We start from the raw sequence: 21187 nt of genomic DNA on the forward strand, positions 1-21187 counted from the left end.
GCCCGCGCGCCGGGAGGGAGGGGGCGCCGCGCGCGTCACGGCGTCACGTGGCCGGCGGGCGGGTGCGCGCGCGTGACGCCGCTTCCTCCTCCTCCCACTCCTCCTCCTCCCGCGCGGGCGGCGCGTGATGCGGAGCGGAGCGGGCGCGCGCTCCCTGACCCGCCCTCCCGCGGGTCACGTGGGCGCGCTGTTTGGAGGCGGCGGCGTGAGCGGCGCCGGGAGGGAGCGGCACCGGGAGAGCGCCGGGCGCGGTGAGGCGGCGGCGGCGGCAGGGAGAAGGAGCGAGCGGTGCTTCCTTGCCCCGCCGGGGCTCGGCTCTCGTCCCCTCCCCGCGGTTTCCGAAGGGGCTGGCGGGGTTCCTCTGTCCTTTGCGATCCTTCGCCGTACGCCGGGTACGGGAGACAAACGCCGCGGTGTCGCGGCTCGGCCCCAGCCGGCAGCTCAGCGCCACACGGGCGGGATGTGGCAGAGAGCGGGCAGGGCTGAAGTGGCCATTAAGGTTTTTAAGACGTTTTGAGAATTCAGAAGAAATAACTTTTAGTTTCGTTGGCTAAATGTGCCTCTTCCCTTTCCCTAGTGCCTGGTGAGAGTGAGCGCTCGCTTTCCTTTAGAGGAAATGTAAATTTCCCCCATGACGGCTTTTCTGGGAGGGAGTTCCTTAATTTATGGGACCGCTAATGATACTGAAGGTTACTTAGCAATTCCGGGACTTGCCTGTGCAGTGCAACAGGTTTGGCGTTTTGTTAAGCAATGTACAGGTTTAAACTCAATAAGAAGTTATTTTAAAGTGTGTGCTGCTTAGGAAAAACATGAAGTTGTGATTTTAGTGGTTATTTAATTCCTACTTTTCATTCTGTGTTATCTCTTGAATGCGGGAAAAGACGAGAGGATAGCTTATAATGGTATCAAAATGCACTAATGCAGCTAATTCTAAATTTAGTATAACTTGAGAATAGCACTCCTTAAATTTACTTTTGGGGGAGAATATGATGTAGTTATAAAATGCCAAAGCTAAATGTTTTCCTTGAGAAAGTTAGTTTCAAATCAAGGGTGCATGCTGTGGGGAAAAGTGAATTTTTCCAGAAAACAGGGTGTTTTCTGTAGGTACACGTTAACTTGTTTCACAGATACATGTAAATATAACTACAGTTTAAATATTTCCAGGTGGGTTATCTGATAGGTTAAGTTTTCAGAAACGAACTTGAACAAAAACTTCTCATAAATGGAGTAGGACTCTTATTTTCCAGCCTTTGGGCCTCTTTTTGCTGAGCTGAAACCTGATGGCTTTTGAGTAGGAAAACACTTGTTGTTTCTTTAAGCACAGAACACCAGCTCAAATACTAAAAAGTGAACTAATTGAGAACTTTGTTTTTGGCAGGTACAGCTAAAAGCTGAAGCCGTAACGCACCCATGAGTGAGCAGCACTAGTCGTGTGCATCCATGGCCTCTGTGCCAGTAATTCCAGACTCTTACAACCACGTCTTGGCAGAGCTGGAGTGTTTGGATCCGTTGCTTTCTGCACTCAGGTTGGATTCCAGTCGCCTCAAGGTGAGTTTGTGCTGTAGGGCTTTTTTTATTTTAATTTTTAAAAAAAAAATCAAGTAATGACCCCATTTGGCTAATTATTTGATCAAGCCATAGGATTAATCTAACTCTTTTTGGGGTGTGTGCATGCTGTCTTAGTGGGGGGAGTACTTTGGGAAGAAAGAGTGAAGATAATGGGCCCTGTTCCTCTGTGTGTGTTTCCTTAGTGCATCTGTGGGTACGTGACACAGCCTGACACGGCTTCACTGTTTGCTCCAATTGCAAAGTGCTGTTTAATAATCCTCACTGCCAGTGGTTCAGGAGTGATACACACAGCTGGCAAATAATGAAACCTTTAAAAAACCCACCATAATAATGCAGGAAAAAGATGCTGTGATCAGAACTTACCAGGTTTTGTATTGTGATTTTCATTCCTTCAGTGCACGTGTATAGATGTATCAAAGAGATGGCTGGCTCTAGGCAGCTCAGGAGGAGGACTGAACCTTATCCAGAAGGATGGTTGGAAGCAAAGGCTCTTTCTCACTCACAAGGTAAGGATAAAAATTTTAAATGAAAATTTCCAAAAATGGGGCCTGGAAAGAAACATTATTTCAAGTTAATGTATTTTAAGAGTCAATAGGTGCCTTCAGCTTACTGGGTTGTCCAAAGAAGGTGAAGTTTTGCACTGCTGTGTTTAAAATAGGTTGTGGTTCTGGAGGGTATCCCCAGAGTATGTGGCATATTAGATTTCATGAGGTGTGAAAAATACTACTTCAGAGTGTCAGACCTTTGTTTTTCAAATTCCTACTTTTTAACAGCAACAACAAAGTCACCTGAATATTTAAGGATTGGAAGAAAATTTTGAATATGAAACCAGAGCAACTCACAAGTGGATAACTCCAAGTGTTTGAGTGTTCAAACTGTGACATAACTGGATAAGTGAAGAAAAGATAGGCTGACTTACTGTTGCTGGAAGAGACTGTGAAACAAGGATTGTTACTTGTACAGCCAGGTGCTATTTCCTAGGAGCCACCGCTGCTTCCAGCGTAGCATGAGTGCAGCCAGTTTTTTAAGGCTGGGAGCACCTCACTTAATTCTGTCAAAACAGCTTCCAGAGGTGTGAGGACAGAAGAGTGATTTCTGTGCTTCCCAAGTCGGAGAATGCACTGCAGTCCTTGCTGTTGATGTTGTGTTGTTGTCAGCTGCATCTTGGAGTAAACTCAGTGTTTGCAAACAAAACCCAGGCAAACAGCAAAAACCAACCACATCACAGCAGGGTGGTAGCATCTGTTGGCATGAATCTGGTTTGTATGTTGAAGATGGAGGCTGCACAGTGGAGGTGGCAGTACAGGAACAAGTCTCACCTGCTCTTACTCCTGTGCTTGCTTTCAGGAAGGTGCCATTTCCCGGGTGGCCTGTTGTTTGCATGATGAAGACTATGTTGCAGTTGCCACCAGGTGAGTGATCTACTCACAAACCTGAGCACTGGATTAATATTTTTAAGAAGCTTCAAGTTTCAGATGTGGACAGCTACTGAGAACTCAGAGTTAACTTACCAGGTTAACTGGAAGAGGGCACTACAGGATAACTCTCTGTACAGACAGTTTGCTTAACTTTTTTTTCTAGAATAATCATTTTAGGTTAAGTGTTATTTCTGTAACAGAATATCTGTGGCAGAGCTCATGGATGTGAAATTATGATGATAAATGTCTTGCTTAGACCTTTCAGCATGAAAAGAAGCATTTTCATTAACATGGTAGTGTGAGATTGATAGTTAATTCCACTTATATTTATTAAAATCCATTTAAATGGTTTTCCACATCCTCACTGGCAAGTGTAATAACTGTGAGAGTAGCCTTACAAAACTGCTTATACATTGTAGTGCAACGAAGGACACTTACTCTTCTCTGGAATTAAGTGGGACACTTGTTGAAAGCATGCAGCCTCAAACAGAACCAGCTCTGAGGTGTGCTGCTTTGCTTGGGTCTCCTCTTTCTTTGGGAAAATGCGTCTTTATTAACTGATAAAAACTTTAGAAGGCTTATTTTCAACCTGTATTCTCTTTTTAACTTGTAGCCAAGGCCTTGTAGTAGTCTGGGAGCTGAACCAGGAACGTCGTGGGAAGCCAGAACGGATTTATGTTTCATCTGAGCATAAGGGCAGGAAAGTCACAGCTCTGTGCTGGGATACAGCTGCCCTTCGAGTTTTTGTAGGAGATCATGTGGGAAAAGTATCAGCCATCAAGATTAACACATCTAAACAAGGGAAGGTAAAGTGTTGCATACTTTGAGCTTAATTCACAGGGGGTGATGTGTGGAATCTCTTTTGTTTATTTTGGCAAAGTGGAACAGAGCAGGACTTGATAGCTAATGAAGTTCTGGTAGCTTTAACTATTGGGATGAAGAACCAGTCTCTTGAGACAACCATAGAAATCCTGACCCATGAACTCACCCCATCCTTATTCTATTTCTGTATCTATTTCAGTAATGCAATTTGAAATTGCTTTCAAATATTCAGAATTAAAAACTGGTCAGTCTCCACTTCTTGGAATTTACAAGTATCAAAGTTAAGGGTCTTGGTGTTTCTGAGCTTATTATGTTCCTTAGACTCCAGCTACAGGTTCAACTGTTTGTTTTAGCCTCAATTCAGCTGTTTGTCAGTGAAAGAGCAGTCCCTGGTCAGAGAAAGAACAGTCCCAGCAGACTGATTTTGCTTGGCTTTGTCTGGATGCTCTCATTCTTAAATGTCTGGATTGGATAAAATAAATGGTAGATGGTCATGGAGCCTACATGCTTTGTATTTTGTGCAGAGGACACACCTGTTAGTGATAGTAGCCTGATTTCTAGCCCTTGAGTGTTCTTTAGCTTTACTTCTACTGGGGTCCTTTCTTTTTAATCACTATAAAGGAGCAGAACCTGGAAATAGTTGTGCTCGTCCAGGTGCTTTCTAGCCCTCATGGAAGATTTTGACAGAAAATTGACTTATAAGTAGCAAGACCATTATTACATTTAAATATGGGGGGAAAAGTCAGCTGTTGGAAGAGAGGGAGGAGAAAAGGGCAGGGCCTGTGGAATCTGTGTCTGTTCATGCCTGTTAAAGGAACAGGACTTTTGGATTTCTCAGATAATGCACTTTGTAATATTCCTAAGATGGGAAAGCAACTCTAAGCTGGCAAAAATGGTGACTGTCTGGCAGCAAATTCGAATGCAGTTCCCAGTAGTTTCCTTATCCATAAATCTGTCTAAGGCTATGCAAACTGAGACACTGGTAGGATAGATAGTATGTGGATAATTTATGGCAGGGTAACAGAGAAGGTGAGTTTGTGAACAATCTAATTCCAGCAGAAGTTTTTTGTATCAATTAATCCCTCTGGTCTGTTTCCATAAAACTGCTAGCTCAATGTACCTGTGGGGAGAATTGGAAAAAAGCACAAACCTTAGAATAGCAGGAATGAAACCCTCTCTTAATGTTTCAGGAAAAAAACCTTTATAAAGAAGTATCAGGATGCTACAGGGATATGACTTTTTTTTTTTTCTTTAGTCTTCTCTAGTGGTTTGGGGAAAAAGAGGATTTAGACTCCTCCTGTGCTTCTGAGCATTGTAGCCTTGCTTTGTTGCTTTGTAAAGACAGAGAAGAAAGGCACTGCTCTGTCTTATGCTGTGTATTCATAGCATACATGAATCTTTTCTGAATTTTGATATTTTAACATAATGAAACAGTTTTACTTTGAACTGAAGACCCCCAGCGTGTTTTTTTTTTTTTCTTTTTTTTTTTTATTGTAGGCTGCTGCTACTTTTGTGATGTTTCCTGTCCAGATTATAACCACTGTAGATTCTCGGGTGGTTCAGCTTGACTATTTGGATGGAAGACTGCTCATATCTTCACTTACCCGCACTTATTTGTGTGATACGGAGAGGCAAGTTCTATTTTATTTCTGAAATACTGGACTTCAGAGTCACACGCAGTTTCTGAAATGACATCAGTGTCTCTTTAACTAGCCCATGCTCCCTCAGTCTGTTTCTGAAGATGTTGAGAGGGGTAGTGTCAAATGTTTTACTGAAATCAAGATAAACAACATCTGCTGCTCTCCCCTCAACTACCCAGCCAGTCATTCTGTTGTAGAGGGCTGTTGACATGATTTCCCTTCCATGAATTCATGCTGACTATTCATAATCACTGTCTTATTTTTCATGTGATTTGAAATGATTTCTGGGAATGTTCCCACCTTCCCATCACTAGGTTGAATAACTGGTTCTGCTGGGAAAAAAAACCCCTTTGATCTGAGCATTCATTTCAACTAATGAATATTTTTGCACCCTGTCTTGTATAAACTTTGGGCAGGCTTTGTAATATTCATTACAGATTTTTTAAGCACCAAAACCAATTCAGCACAATTAAGTATTTTTTATTATTCAAGAAAACCACGAAATTAATTAGGGCTTTTACTAATGCTGGCTTACTTAACAAGTATATTTTTTTTCCTCTCTAGAGAGAAGTTCTGGAAGATTGGTAATAAAGAGAGAGATGGAGAATTTGGAGCATGTTTCTTCCCTGTTGGAAAAAACAGTGGGAATCAGCAGCCATTAATATACTGTGCTCGACCTGGCTCGAGGATGTGGGAGGTGAACTTTGATGGGGAAGTGCAAAGCACACATCAGTTCAAGCAGCTGCTCTCGTCACCACCTCTTCCTGTTGTTACTCTCAGGTAGAAATATGAGTGTTCTGGGTGTTAAGCTTGTTTGGGATGTCTTTAAGACTGAAAAGACTAAATCAACTCCTGCTTCAGTCAAATGTTAATCCTAGTTGTCATCTTAATACAGTCTCCTCTAAGTGGTGTAGCCAGTAATCAAAAATGGCAAAATCTTGATTCTGCAGCTATGTCTGTGAGCACCATGAATGCTGCTGTCATGAGACTATATTTAAGCCAGCCATGTATTTACAACATTAAGAATCTTAGAAAGTGATGTTATTGTAGTTATGTAGCTTGTTACTTGATAATAATTTTATTTTGCAGGCAGGATCCTCATTATACTGGTTCCAGCTGCTCACCACAATCTTTATCTTTCGCCAAGCTGCTGTATTTGACGTGAGTATTGACAGCTTAGCTTCCTGTTGATAAAGGAGGCTTAAAAAATTAAATGTTCTCCCAATTTATATTACCAACTTCAGGTTTTTGCATAAGAATTTCCCAAGTATCATGCTAAACCTGTCTCACATCTCACTTGTTATGCTTAAGCCAATGTGATCCCTGCATATTTTGTAATTTTTTAAAATTTTGCCTCTTTTACCACAATTGACTGTTGCTTCATTAACATGTGCTATAATTGCAGTGAGCACTGTGTGGTGACCTGGACAGAAAGAGGCATTTATATTTTTCTTCCCCAAAGCCTTCAAGTGTTACTCTGGAGTGAAGTTAAAGGTAAACTCAAGATTCTTGTATGTTGCTTTGTAACATTGTCTGTTACACTGGTCGTTCCTGAAGTCCTTGCCTAACATGGAAGCTATTCAAGCTCAATTTCTGCAGCTGGATTGCAGAATATTTATAAAAAACTTATCTGAATATTAACCATCATCTCCGTGCCTCTTCCAGCCAGACCCTCCTCCCATAGATCTGAAAACGTGCTTCTGGAGAAACAAAACATGGTGTAGAGTGACTCATAAAATACAGTAGTTAAAATACAGGTGATTAACCTGCAGTGTCCTTTTCTCTTTACTCAGGCTCATTGTCAGTGTCCTATGAAGGATAATCTGGCTGCTGAAAATTTAAAACCTGGGTTTTTTTTCCCTAAAACCCATCTAAATTGCATACAGGGAATACATTTATTTGGCAAATGAGTGAAGCCTCATAAACAGTGGTGTGTTTGGTTATAAGCAGAGTCCTACATTCTGGTGTTAAGTTTGCAGTACCTTTGTTGTGGAGTGTTGGCATACAGCATATGTGTTGTATTTGAAAACTTCTGGAATGCCAAGGTTGTTTTTTTACCAGTGAATATTTTCCTTCTGTTTCAAAGCTGACAATTATGTATTTCTCATCTTTATCAGACGTTATTTGTTCATCTCAGAGCAAAAGGAAATTTTTTGTAATTTAGTGTATTTTTTTAATGTTTTCTAGAAATGCAAATGGAAAGTTTTGGCACTGTTTTATGGTGATTAGGTGCTAGGTCAGCACTCCACAGTGTTTCTTTTCCCCATGCCTCTTGTGCTTTTCACTCATTTGCAGTCAGGTGGGAATATGCTTTCACCTTCTTTCAGGGACAGAAAGGCATGTTGATTAGTGACTTCAGTCCTTCAGGTATTGCTCCGTGTGGTTTTGCAGATATTCAAGATATTGCAGTTCACAAGAGCGAGTTGTTCTGCCTGCACACAAATGGCAAAGTCGTGCACCTCTCCCTGCTGCTGGTCGACCGCTGCGTAGAGCGTCTGATGAGAAGAGGATTCTGGACCCTCGCTGCCAGGGTCTCTTGTCTCTTCCAAAATTCAATTGTTTCTTGCAGAGTAAGTAAATACTTCTTCATAAATGTGCTATACTTCTTCACTGTCTTTCCTGTCCCCCCTTCCACTAAGTTTCATGGTTACTGAGATTCATTTTGTTGGAGTTTTTAGAGTTATTTAAACATTATACTTTAAGGATGAAAATCATCTTGCATATATGACATCTTTTGTTTACACATGTGAATTGGAAATAATAATGTTTCTGTTTCACTGGGTGCTTTTAGGCAAGAAAAAATTTGCCTCTAGACAAGCTGGAGCACTTGAAGTCTCAGCTGGATGCTTCAACCCAGCAAGACCTCATTGCGCAACTGGAAGAACTGATTGCAAAGTTGGAACCTCTAGATTCTGCATGCAGCAGTAGAAGGAGCAGTATTTCATCTCATGTATGTGTATTGGTAGTGCCAAAAATGTTATCTACAGGTTTTATCTTTATGGCTTGAAGTCACCTTGTTGTTCACTTGGAAGATGAGGCTTTCATTTCTACCCTGTCTACTACAGCTCACAATGCTACATTCTAAAACTAGGTGGGGTGAAGAGGTGTGAATCACCACTACTTGCATTCTGTAAGCTCAGACATCTGCCTCTTTCCCATATTATTTTATGGCTAATGGCTGAGATGTGGACAGAGATTGATATAAAGATGGCTTTTTCCACAGCTGTTTAATGTTTTAATGTGCTTTGGTAAAGACAGTCTTGGTTATAACTCTAGTTTTATATGATGAAAGGAATGTCTGAGTGCTCAGAGATATCTTAGCCCTATTTAGAAAATTGTTGCACTTTAAGAACCTTAAGGAAAAGCTTAGAAAGCTCTAAAAAAACCTTAGAAAGCTCTAAAAAAATCAAAGCATATTTCTAATAAATATACAGCTGCTTTTCAAGAAAAGGGAAATATTTCATAGTTCATACAATATCAGCTCCTGCTTTCACTTTAACAGTGTTTAAAAGGAAAGTTTAAAAAGCCAAGTAATGTAAATACCATATTGATGAGGTAGACAAGTTTTTCTTTATTAGCCACTGTAAAAGTAAACCATGTAGACTGACCATGAGCAAAAAAACGTGTGTTGGTCCTGCAACGAAATAGTTTTGGGGAGGGGTAGGGTCTGTAATGGTACTAGCTGGATGTGGCTGACCAGATTGGAAGACAGATTATTGGGTATGCAGCTAGAGAGGGGTCAAGTGAGAGTCTTGACTGCAAGACTAAAGGTGAGGTGGGTTTTGCCTTGCACTGGGTACACCAGTTGTTCCATAGGCTGCTTTCCTAAAAGCAATTGCAGCATACACATCTTTTTAAAATCACTGAACTGCACACTTGCTGGCATCTGTGTCCTTTTCCATTCTGGATATGGTAGAAGTACTCTGTTAAATAGGAGTTTTCCAGGCAGTGAATTATGAAATGCTCTGAGGTTATTTGTGTGGGTACAGTTGGTTGAGTTCATTGCAGAATGTTGAACAAGGACGAGCAACTCACATGGTGTGTAACTCCCCTCCTTGGTCTGACAGGAGAGCTTCAGTGTCTTAGACTCTGGAATCTACCGTGTTATCAGTCGAAGGGGCAGTCAGTCAGATGAAGACTCATGTTCCCTCCACAGTCAAACATTCTCAGAAGATGAGAGACTTAAAGAATTTCCTGCACACCATGAAGATGAACAACTAGAACTTGGTAATGATTCTTAATGAAAATGTTTGTTGAATACGTTTGTTCATTCTACAAGAATTTGACTGCGTTAGCTCTGGCCTCTTACTTTCCACTTTCAGGTTATTAATTATTAATACATGTAATTTGATCAATTGAAAGAGTCACCCCACCTTCCAGTCAAAATCCTTCCTGAAACATTGGGTTGAAAAGCTGGCTCCACAGAATCTAGGCTTAAAAGCAAACAAAACCCAGTGAAACAAAACAAAAGGTCTGGAGGGCTTTACCAAGCATGGGCTTCACTCCACTTCCCCCTCTCCATATGTGCTAACATTAGTGCTAAGATTCTTTCAGTTGTCTATGCCAGTATCAATTGAGCTCCAAACAAGATTTGTTTGCTGCCAGTATCCTTTTGTAACATTTGTTCCAGAAAATGATTTCTTAGTCTGGATTCTGGCTTACATTTCTTCAGGGAAGACAGAAGGATTCTGATAAGTGTCCTTAAGTTTCTCACAGGTTTCCTTTGCACAGGGGATCATCTCTTACACATGTAAACATTAGTGTAGGGGTGCTAGAATAGCTGATAACTAACATTTGGCCCATGCAGGAAGCTTTTTTATTTTCTGACAAATGCCTGTCACTGGACTTTAACTGGAGTGAGACTGGAGTGGGTCTTGTTCTCAGCTCTGGTTGGGATTGGGAAGGGATGCAGAAACCTGGCATGATGAGGAGCTGCCTTAGCTCTAAGTATGATAGAGAGGCTTTCCTATAAAAAGGCTATTTTTTAGCTTTTGCAAGCAGTAGATGCCAGTTGAGGATGGAGAGAATTCGGGATTCTTTGGAGAAAACCATACTGGGGAGGGAGAGTGCAGAAATTGGTAATTGGTCCCCTACTTGTCAGTAGTGTTGTCCTGCAGAGTAAGATATGCTTAGGTGTACATGTGCCTCTCTGCCTACACCACTGTAAAACAAGTGAGGAAACTCTGAAGTGCATCATTCCCAACATTAAAAGTCAAAATTCAGGTGAGTTAATTTTTGACTGTCAGAAGATAGACAGGTTCTGTGTGTTCCACAAGAGATGACAAATTTGCTGATTATTTTGAAGTAGAGAAGTTCTGGATGTTTCTTGAAGCACGAGTACTTGATTTGGTATTTGGAAGAAATGGACTTAGTGTTGCCCTGCTCGCAATGACATAAGATGTAATGAGTTTTTAGGTTTCTAGTCTGCATAATGAACAAAAGCAGCCTTATTTACAGCCAATTGTAAAGTCAGTTGTGACCTTTAGGCACTGTTGAGGAATTCTGATGGTAGATTTTCTGTAACAGGGCGGCATCTTTTCCTCTCAATGCTGTGGTTACTGCTGACTGTTGCAAAATGCCGTGTTATCCTGGCTTAAAAAGATCCCTTTTTTCTTGTTGACATCACTTAAAGATACAGTGTGTGCTTGTAACAGGAAATTATTCAGCAAAACACATTGTAGATACTGCTAGGGATATGGGAGAGAAAAGGAAGTAGTAAGTGAGTCTCTACTTCCTCTGATTCTTACCAAAAGACAGAGAGCTGTGGGCTCACTTATATTTTAAGTCCTTTCAAATAAGAGGGTGATTTATATCCTAGTGATGGCTTATGTGTCTCTCTGTTCACATGTGATTTAGATTTTTGGAATCATGGTCATGGCTGACTTTACAATTGGTTGTGGATTGATATATGCCACAATATTTAATTTTCCTAGATGTATAAATAACTCAGTAGATTAATCAAGATTTTTGTCCTCTAAATGATCTGTAAGTCTAATTTTAGAAGATAGTTTTCATACTGTTTTTGATCACTGTTTTTCTTGCTGTAAAGCCAAAACACTATTAATAAAGCAGACTTAACTAGGTTCAAAGTCAGTAGTAAAACAGCCCTTGAAACCTGGCTCCATGATTCTTGAGTATTAAAAAGGAAAGTATGGTGAGCAGGTTATTCATTAATGAATTAGTGACTTGCAGTTCATTTCACTGTTCCATTTTTTTGCCAGACCACTGTTTCATGACTTTTAATTTCAATTCCATTTGTCAGAGAACGTATCTCATGCATCTGTGGTGGTTGAGGCTGACCGGAATGAGACATTTCTCCCATTCAGTATCCCTTTGTCATTCCGTTCCCCATCTCCTCTCGTCTCTCTCCAAGCTGTCAAAGAAAGGTAAAACATGCAGCAGGTTCACTCATCCACTACATCTTGCCCTCTTCTGTCCCCTGGATTTGTAGCATTGTATGGTTTAGTTCATACTCTGTTCTGCAAACGTGTAACACCTGAACTGGAGAACCAGAGATGCAGTCAGGTTTGCCAGGCAGTTTAAATCTTCATCTTGGCTCTACTGAAGATACAAAGCTGCTGGTAACTTCAGTGGAGCCAAGACTTCAGCCTCAGCTTTAAACAGTTAATAATTATTAAATGTCTAGGAATGCTTACTGTTACCCTGTAAACTCTGGTTGTGGTTTGTATTTAAGGAAAACTTACTGAATATTGTTTTGGGATTTTGCCTTCCTGTATCTTAGGGGGGAGGCTTCTTATGTTGCATAGGGACAAACATTAAAACATTCAAAGCAGATAGATATTGCTAAAACACACTTGTAAAGTGGTCTGTCCTAGCCCCACATGAACTTTTCAGTGAATCTAATTGGTTTCCCAAACACTTAGGAAATAATGGTATCTTATACCTGCTGCAATTAGATCTGTATCCATTTTATGTATAAATAACATATGTATAAATTGGTATTTTAAAACTCTTAAAAAAAAAAAAGGAGGATGAGGGGGTGGGTGTACAAACACAAAGGTGATAGTGTTAAATATATAACCTAATCTTATGAAAGTGCTGTATGTTAATTACTTAGCTAAAATGTCTCTGGCCTGGCAATGGTCTGAAAAATTGCACAGCCTTCCCTTGTTCACTTCAGTGTGTAATTCATGTCCTGCAACAAAGAATTGTGGCTCCTGTCAGCAGTGTGAGGATCTCAGAATAGACATCAGAAGTACATGCAATGTTTTGAGTTCTTTCTAAACTGTAAGCAGCTTTGAGTACCTTACTAGTAATAAGTGTTTCTGCTAATAATGAAAGCTGTATTTTCAAGTATTCACTGCATGCAATTCATCATTAAATAAAGTACCATAAAAATTCAGTTAATTTTAAAAAGTTTAGCTTTAATCTTTCTATACATTCGAATCCAATTGTTTTGCTAGATTTGAATCCTTTCTGCCTTCTGCAGCAAGCTTATTTTTCTGTCCAGATCTTGTTAACATAGTTCTCTTCATGGCAGTGGTAGAAATAATTGATTTCTGGTGTGTTCATTGAGCTTTCTCTTCAGTAAAATACCTGAAGGAATAGGGACTGCTGAGTGAAAAGGATGTTGTAGGTGAGCTTTGTAATCTGAAGAATTAATTTGAAGCATTGTCAAGTGGTTTCTTACCATAAAGAGTGACATAATTTCCTAAAAATGCTTTATGTTTAAAAGCTTTAAAATGCAGTGTAGCCCATCTGCATTTATTTGCATGCAAATCAAAACATGTTAAAAATCTCTGGCTAATGTTGGTATGTGATCCTGCTTTTCCAGCAGAAGTTTTAAATACTTCAGGCTTCTATTCTGTGATGAAAACATGGCTGGAGTATGAATTTTGAGCAGCTTTTTAGTAAGTTTTTTTCCTGTTGGTCATCACTGCTCTCATCCTTTTCTCAAGAGTTCTTTAGATTATAATGTCTCTGAAATGATGGTTTGAATAAAGAGAGTGCCTGGTTTGTTTGCTTCTGAACTTCTGATTTTAAATGTTTGAACTTGTGTGATTCCTAGTGTTTCCAGCTTTGTACGCAAAACCACAGAAAAGATTGGCACACTTCATATAAGTCCGGAATCTAGAGGGAAGCATGAAGCAAAGGATGATGAGCACCTGCCAGAGCTAACTCTTAATCCAGTGGCATCTCCCCAGGAAGAAAAAGAGTGAGTGCAAAATCACATCTTCTAAGCAGTTGTATTTGCTGGATGTCATGAGGATAGCAACCTAAGGAAGAAACTCTTTCAAGCAGAATGAGAAACTTGGCGTTATGTTTTTCCAGCTGCCTTCATTGCTATGGTGGGTTTCAGTGGTTCTCCCAACTCCTTTCTTAGAGCTGATGATGCAATAAACACACAGCTAAGTAATTTCATATTCCAGTACAGTGCTGTGGTACTGTTTTTCTGTTCAGTACCTGCAGAAATCTACTGTAGCTGGAGTGCTTATTTACCACTTTGGACTAACTTTCATACAGTGCCGTGGTACTGGTTTTTTGTTCAGTACCTGCAGAAATCTACTGTAGCTGGAGTAGAAGCAATAATAGAAAGCCACAAAAATAGTATTATCTATTGCTCTTCATGCCCAGTTTGTCCATAATTTCTGTTGAGCTGTTCCTTCTTACAAGTAATAGCTTTGTATTTAATAAAGGAATTAATATTGAGGAAATTTTTCAGGAAATCCTCACTCAAATTACTGAAGTTAATACTTCAGATAAGACTGAAATGAGTGTGCTTTTCTAGGTTAGAACCCCAGAACTGCCAGCTTCCTGAGGAGGGCCGTCTGAGAGATCTCAAGGCTGCAACAGCAGAAACTATGTAAGCAGAGAAACTTTTTACTGTATAGATATGTAGGCCTTTGACAGAAAAAAATTATTGGGTTTTTTTAAATTTTCTTTTCATTCATTTCACATGCATGTAAGAGTGATGCTCTAAATGTCTATTAACATAACCTGAAAGGATCTCATTTGGTGAATGATTTGATACCTCATTTTAAAACCAAGCAAAACTCACTAAAAGCTCTTCTAGTGTTATTCTTTTGTCTTAAGTACAGGCATAGTTTAAAAAAATCAAAATCACAAATAAAAATTTATTCTGAAAGAAATCCTAGGGAGCTCAAAATGTGCTGAGATAAATGTAGACAGTGTGAAGTAGCCTAAATTCTGTTTGATGCACTCAAAATCACAAAAAACCCAACTACTGACTCCAAGTCAAATGTAGGAGTATAGTTACACAAAGCATATTAGAAACTTCATTTGTGGCATCTTATTAAACTTAGCAAACTTCTTTTTTATGCTGCAGAGCCAAGCTCCAGGATCCCCTGGTTTTGTTAGAACCTCAGTGTATGAGAAGGGTCTTACAGGAATGGCTTGTCTGTCTAGAAGAAAAATTCAGCCAGGAGCATTCTGCTTTGTCTGCTAAGAAAAGCAAGGCTGTGTGTGCTGAAGAACAGAGGGCAGTCCTGGAGGAAAACCTGCAAGTGGCTTCAGCTGACAGAGACCCAGTAGACAAGGAACAGAGTGGTATTTTGGAAAACTGCATTGGAAAGGAAAATACTGATGAAACCTGTGCAGGCAAATCCATGTGTGAAAATGGTACTGATGTGACTGGGCCTCTGGGCTGTGGCTTTCAGGTGTCTCCTCCATGTACCATCGAACCTGATGTTCTGAAAGATCTCGTGGAGCTGACAACCCTGTGCTTTGAGCTGCGTGTCTTTTCTGGTGGGAGTGCTGGGGCTGAGGAGAGCTCTGAGGGAGGTCTGCCACCAGCAGCTTCAGGGGCCTTGGCTTGTAGGTTTATGCGAAGCTACTTCTTCCTTTTGGATTTAAAGAGAGTAAAGCAGTGTATTATAACCACGTGTGCCACCAGCCCTAATGTATGGGAAACATACATTGCAGGATTGAAAGGTAAATGATGAACGTTGTATTGCTTCTTAAACTGAAAATAAGACTGGGAGAAAAAAAAAGAAAAATTTTGAGGACTCTCATAATTGCGGATTTTCCTTCTGCCAGTGTAGTGTGGCAGGGGGAGGATGCTTGGTGTGTGGGAGTTTTTGTTCTGGTTTTGAGTTGTTTGGTTGATTGTTTTTCCCCCAGATACTTCCCTTAGGAAGAACTTAGCTCAGCTGGCTAGGACATAGTGCTAATAATCCCAGCATTGTGGGTTCAAGCCCTGTATGGACCATTCACTTAAGAGCTGGACTTGATGATCATTGTGGGTCTCTTTCAACTCAGAATAACCTGTGATTTCTTAAAAAAAAGAATTGTTGGCTCCTTGGAGAGAGATTGTTCTCCTCCCACTTTGCAACTTTGAACCTATTAGTTGCATAGACCTTGTTAATGGAACACTGTAGTGATCCCAGCCTATGAGCTAAGAGCAAAAGCATCATAATTAGAATCACAAGTCTGTAGAAACAAAGCAGAAGGGAGAGGAAGGGCTTCAGCATTTGCACTGGAAGATTGGGCCTGTAAAGGAATGTGGTTAATGTGAAACAAAACTGAATGGAGTAGATGGTTCTGTGTAGATGAGTGGCTTATGATCACTTCACGCTTCCCTGTTCCACAGAAATAATTTCTGATCTTTTTGATGCCTCTTCAGATTTATTGAACCAAAGCTTCATGATGATATTGGAAAACAGAACTTTTCTGTTCTCTGCACTCAGCTTCTGCCTTATGTATTTCTTTTAAGAGTGAATTAAAGCCCTAGCATTGATTCTGCTCCAGCAGAGAGCAGTTAAACAACAGAATCTTGCTTTGAGGGCTGGTGTTTGGTGTTTGTGTTTCTGAGACTCTTTTAGCTGTTTGGATTCTGAGAGCCCTAGAAGTGAAAGTAGTGTATGCAGCAGAATCTTGTTTTGAGGGTTGTTGTTTTGTGTTTGTTTCTAAGAATCTTTTAACTGTTTGGATTCTGAGAGCCCTAGAAGTGAAAGTAGTGTATGCATTCCCAGTTTGTCCTTAGTTGGACTGCACTTGTGCCTGGAGATTAATACTTGCATCTCATCAGGATTGAGGTGGGTGTTGAACTTCCCATGAAAGCAGTGATAGCTGTTGTTCAGCAGAAGGATGAAAGGAGGGGCAGGACACGTTAAGGAAAAAACTTGCCCAAATCTTGTAACTTGTGCACTGATTTATTTCAGAAATAACTTGTCACAGTCCAGTGGCTTTAGCAATGGAAAGTGAAGATATGTTGAAAGTACTGAAACTGCTGCATGACCTGGGGCCATGGGATGACAGCCCACTGTTGCTGGCACATGCTCAAAGGTTTGTACTCCCAATCTTCTGAACTTCCTGGCAGGAAATTGCTTCACTTGCCATGTCACCAAGATTCCTGGACTCTATCACCTTTCAGTACTATCTTGAACTTGCAGAACATCTTGAAAATAATATTTTGCTGTTTGGTACTTAAAATAGTTTTTATTCTCTGTTTCTCCAGGCTTTATGAAAAATTTGGGGAAACAGCTCTTCGGCCATTGATCAAGTTCCACCCCTCTATTTTGCCCTCTGATATTAAACAGCTTTGCAGGAATGATCCGGCTCACTTTTTGGCATATTTAGATAGTCTGGTGAAATCAAAGCCAGAGGATAAAAGGTGAGGGAAATGTTTTCATCTGTCTGCTCTCTTAATTGTGTAGCTGTGTGGAGATTCTTTTTGTTTTGGCTTTTGGGGACGTATTTTTGTGTTTCTGTATCTGTCTGCTTGGTTTTCTTAAGCATTAGGTTCCAAGTAATTCTGCCAGTTGTAGCTGGCCCTAGACTGGAGTTTTTGTTAGGTTTGTATCTAGTTTAAAAGGGATTTCCTAAATAATACCTCTAATAGAATTGATTTTTTTTGTTTCTGTGTCTGCAGTTCAGTGTACCAGGGTTAGATGGCATTTAAAAAGACTCCAAGCAAAAAAAAAAAAAAAACCCCAAAAAAACCCCCAAAAAAAAAAAAAAAAAAAACCCAAAAAAACCCCACAAACAAAAAAAACCCCACCCAAAACCACAAAAACTCAAAATCAAAAAAAAAAACCCAACCAAATCTGTGGGAACTCAACCTGCAAACTTGATTTTCTGTGGTTGCCGCAGTTTATAGAGACCTAAATAATTTTGGGCTTTTCCACATTTAATTTTACACCCCCCTTTTTTTTTTTTTAGGTTAATTTGTCCACACACAATCTCTCCTTCTCCGTTTATGCTTTATTTAAAACTGGTAGGATTTTTTTTTAGTGTCTGCTTTGTTTTCCAGGCCATTTCTCCTGAGGTCTCTTCTGCAGCCGGAATCTGTGCGGTTGGATTGGTTGTGCTTGGCAGTTTCTCATGATGCTCCACAAAGGGCAAACACTGTGGATGAGGAAGGAAATCCCAGGTAAAGTGGTTTTCATTCAGGGTCCTGAGTGCAGCAGAAAGACTTAACAGGTCTGGTTTTGGGTTAGATTTTGTGTGAAAGTTTGGATCACTGACTCCTGGGAGCATTTTGCAGTGTTCGATAGAAACAACCAAAGGATTGAATAACTTTTATTTGCAATGCCTTCCAGAGTGACTGCTCTACTGAGACTGCACATGGTGTTTCATTCATTTCTCCTCCTCTCTTTTCATAAATCTGCCATGATGTTCTGAAGAAAATCAATAATGCTTTAAAACTGAGTTTCTCATCTTCTAGGCCACGATCGCATTTGTTTACTTGGGGCTACAGCCAGCTCATTCTGCTCTTGATTAAACTCCCAGCTGATTTTGTTATGAAAGAGAAGATGGCTGACATCTGTAAATCACATGGGTAAGGAAAAAGCTTGGCAATTCTAGATACTTGCTTAGTAGGTATTCTTCTGAGAAGATACAAATGTAAATGACCTATCTGCTTTTTGTTTGGACAGAGGTTTTTTTAAAAACCTTTCCTTTTTTGAGGGTGAATATTCAATGTCCAAATTAATGTACCAAATGGGAGGTATTCCTCGTGTCCCTACTCTCTTTCTGGCATTCATTAAATTTAGTTGCTTTTGTCTTTACTGATACTTAAATGAGCATGTGATTGTTCTTGACTTCGGTTTGAACTGAGTATTTGATTCCTAGAAATCTTTACTCTCTTATTCAAGATTTTGGCCTGGATATCTTTTTCTCTGTCTGGAGCTGGATAGAAGAATAGAAGCCTTTACTAATATTGTTCATTTGGATGATTTGAGCCTGTTGAATGGAGAAGATGGTTAGTGATTCTTAAGCTGTACATAACATACTTCTGTAATGTAGAACTGCCCTCATACAGCAGTTTGCCCAAAGCTGAATAGAACTTTGATATTTTGAAGTGTTTTTGTAGCCCTGACTGTGTGTAGTACAGCATATTTGAAACACATAAATGGGTGTTATACTCTTGTATCTTCATGCTGTGCTTTGTGAAATCAGTTATGCTAGAAAACGCTTAAAAGTTAAAGAATCTTGATTTGTTTATTAGTAAAAGCTGGGAGTAAAAGTTAACCTTGGTGTTGTAGACAGAAGAGTAGGAAACCTTCCTGCACAGCACAAAACTCCCTCACTACATGTGCAGACAACCAAAGGTAGGGTGAGCAAAGAATTGTACCATAAGGCAGAACTTATAAGATTATTCACTCTGGCCCTAAGGTGGACAAAACTTTGTCTCTTGACTTAATCCAAAGCCTTGAATACTGAACTATTGTGAGGCTATGTGTGTTCACCACTAATTTACACTGAGTCAGTCAGTCTGGGCAGTACATTGCTGTGCATAATTTGCTTGTTGATAATGCTTAGATTCCTAAAATCTTGAGAGTAAAACAGAATAGCTAGCTTCCCTTTCAAGTACAGATATAGTTTAAATAGTAGTCTTAGAATAATCTTCGTTTTCCAAATAATGTTAACAAACTCATTTTACATCTAGGTTCCATTCCAGAGACTATAGAAGAATGGAAGTTTGTTCTGCATCTTGCACAGAATCACAGCACAGCTTCCCACCAGCACAGCCCACAGAATGGGAATGCTGTCAGCAATGGAGGCCCTAGCTGCCCAGACTGCATCACTGTGGAAAACGTTGCTCTGTTGCTGGCCAAGGCCATTGGCCCAAATCGTGCCTTGCCTCTCTTGCAGGAGTGTGGCTTGACACTAGAATTGTCTGAGAGGTTTACTGGTGTCTGTGAGATACTGAGAGTCGCTGAGAAAAGGCAGAGGTAAGAGATGTCAGCAGGAGACCCACACTATTCTTTGTGGATCTCCTCCATGCTTTAAATTTCCTTTTTGGTTTACAAGAAGATACAGTGCTTCACATTTTTACCTTTGGTTTTAGACTCATCTGAAAGTTTTTCTTATTATTTAAGAACTGTGTATTTTGCAATGTAGGCATTTTAAAATTGAAAATGAGGAAACAGGAAATCATACATTAAAGGTGTATGTGAAGGAGATTCTGTGAAAGAGATCTGTCCTGGTAAGACCTGTACAGACTCTGATCTCTCCTTTTCCTTTCAGAGGTGTGAATGGTGATGTCAGAATGTTATTTCTGAAATGAAATAATGTTTTTTACAAACTTCTCTTTAAAAAGCAAACCAAAGCTCTGTTGTTCTTTCTGTTGTTAGCTTTTTTACTGTTTGACTTTGTTTTGTCCCCTTTGCTTTATTTGCAGAGCGCTGATTCAGTCCATGTTGGAAAGGTGTGACCGGTTTTTGTGGTCTCAGCAAGCATAGAAAGCAGCTTGGGAGAACTCTGGGAACAGTTTATACTGTAATGACTGTATATTCAAGTGCCTCTTAGATTTCACAGGCCCTTAAAAATAACCAACTCCTGTCTGAAAGTTCAGTTATACTGAGCCAGTCTCCATCTGGCAGGTATCTGACCTGGAAGTAATTTCTTCCTTATTCCTTTGGAGAAGACTTTTGAACTGTAGAATATAGATCAAAACAAGCCAGTATTTATATTGAAATTAAGCTCATAGATTTCCAAGATGAAAATTGCTGAATTTATTTTCTGAGTCTATAACTTAAGTGTTCAGGGATATGAGTCCCTAAGTATTAAATTATGGTGTATAATTTTTTTTTGTTTCTTTGTTTGCAAACATGAGAAACCATTCCTGGGAAGTATCTAAGTCTATACTTGTTTAACTTTCCTGTAAATGACATTTACCTTTACTTTTGCTGTAGATGTCTCTCTTATGGTACCTGTTGGTGTTTTTCCCTTCTTAAATTATATGAACAGGCCTTGCCTATTTGAAATACATTAACCAAGCCAAGTCTCAAAATGGGAGGGAAATATTTCTGAGTAGAGTATTTATGGCTAAAAATGCTGATTAACAGACAAACTTGTTAAATGAACTCGCTGTTAAACTACAAGCACAATATTTCTAAATTGCCCATACCTATTTGTGCACTGTGACCATAGACATCAGTTGTGATACTCCAGCAGACCTCGGGACAGTGGATTAGAATCAGAGTCATTTAAGTTGGAAAAGACCCTGAAGATCCAACCCTTTAACCATTAGCCTAGCACTGCCAAATCCACCACTGAGCCATGTCCCAAAGTGACACTTCTACATGGCTTCTCAATGCCTCCAGGGATGGTGATTCCACCCCTTCCCTGGACAGCCTGTTCCAGTACTGGACAATGCTTTTGGTGAAGAAATGTTTCCTGATATCCAATCAAAAGTTGTCCTGGAGCAACTTGTGGCCATTTCTTCTTGTACTATCCCTTGTTATCTGGGAAAAGGAAACCCACTCCCACCTGGCTACAGCCTCCTTTCAGGCAGCTGCAGAGAGTGGTGAC

The 21187-nt window shown here is 40.0% G+C and overlaps 1 protein-coding gene across 4 annotated transcripts; it reads left to right on the forward strand.

Moving 5' to 3' along the window:
- The first annotated feature begins 43 nt into the window (after positions 1–43).
- HPS5 (HPS5 biogenesis of lysosomal organelles complex 2 subunit 2) lies at positions 44–21180 on the forward strand. 4 transcript variants are annotated; one of them, XM_041415150.1, is made up of 23 exons: positions 44–251; positions 1379–1548; positions 1965–2075; positions 2917–2981; positions 3601–3793; positions 5307–5440; positions 6014–6229; positions 6539–6610; positions 6855–6943; positions 7841–8019; positions 8241–8399; positions 9517–9676; positions 11712–11835; positions 13479–13625; positions 14199–14273; positions 14757–15361; positions 16591–16714; positions 16887–17042; positions 17682–17801; positions 18096–18209; positions 18526–18632; positions 19320–19605; positions 20055–21180. In XM_041415150.1, exons 2-23 carry the CDS (start codon positions 1441–1443, stop codon positions 20113–20115), a joined length of 3405 nt encoding a protein of 1134 aa, XP_041271084.1. In that variant the 5' UTR covers positions 44–251; positions 1379–1440; the 3' UTR covers positions 20116–21180. The 4 variants fall into 4 exon arrangements, with proteins under 4 accessions (XP_041271084.1, XP_041271086.1, XP_041271083.1 ...); XM_041415149.1 differs by having other exon boundaries at positions 45–392; XM_041415151.1 differs by lacking the exon at positions 44–251 and adding an exon at positions 402–730.
- The last annotated feature ends 7 nt before the right edge of the window (positions 21181–21187 follow it).

Source organism: Onychostruthus taczanowskii, unplaced genomic scaffold (assembly GCF_017590055.1).
Source record: "Onychostruthus taczanowskii isolate IOZ18803 unplaced genomic scaffold, ASM1759005v1 scaffold49, whole genome shotgun sequence".
Lineage (NCBI taxonomy): Eukaryota > Metazoa > Chordata > Aves > Passeriformes > Passeridae > Onychostruthus > Onychostruthus taczanowskii.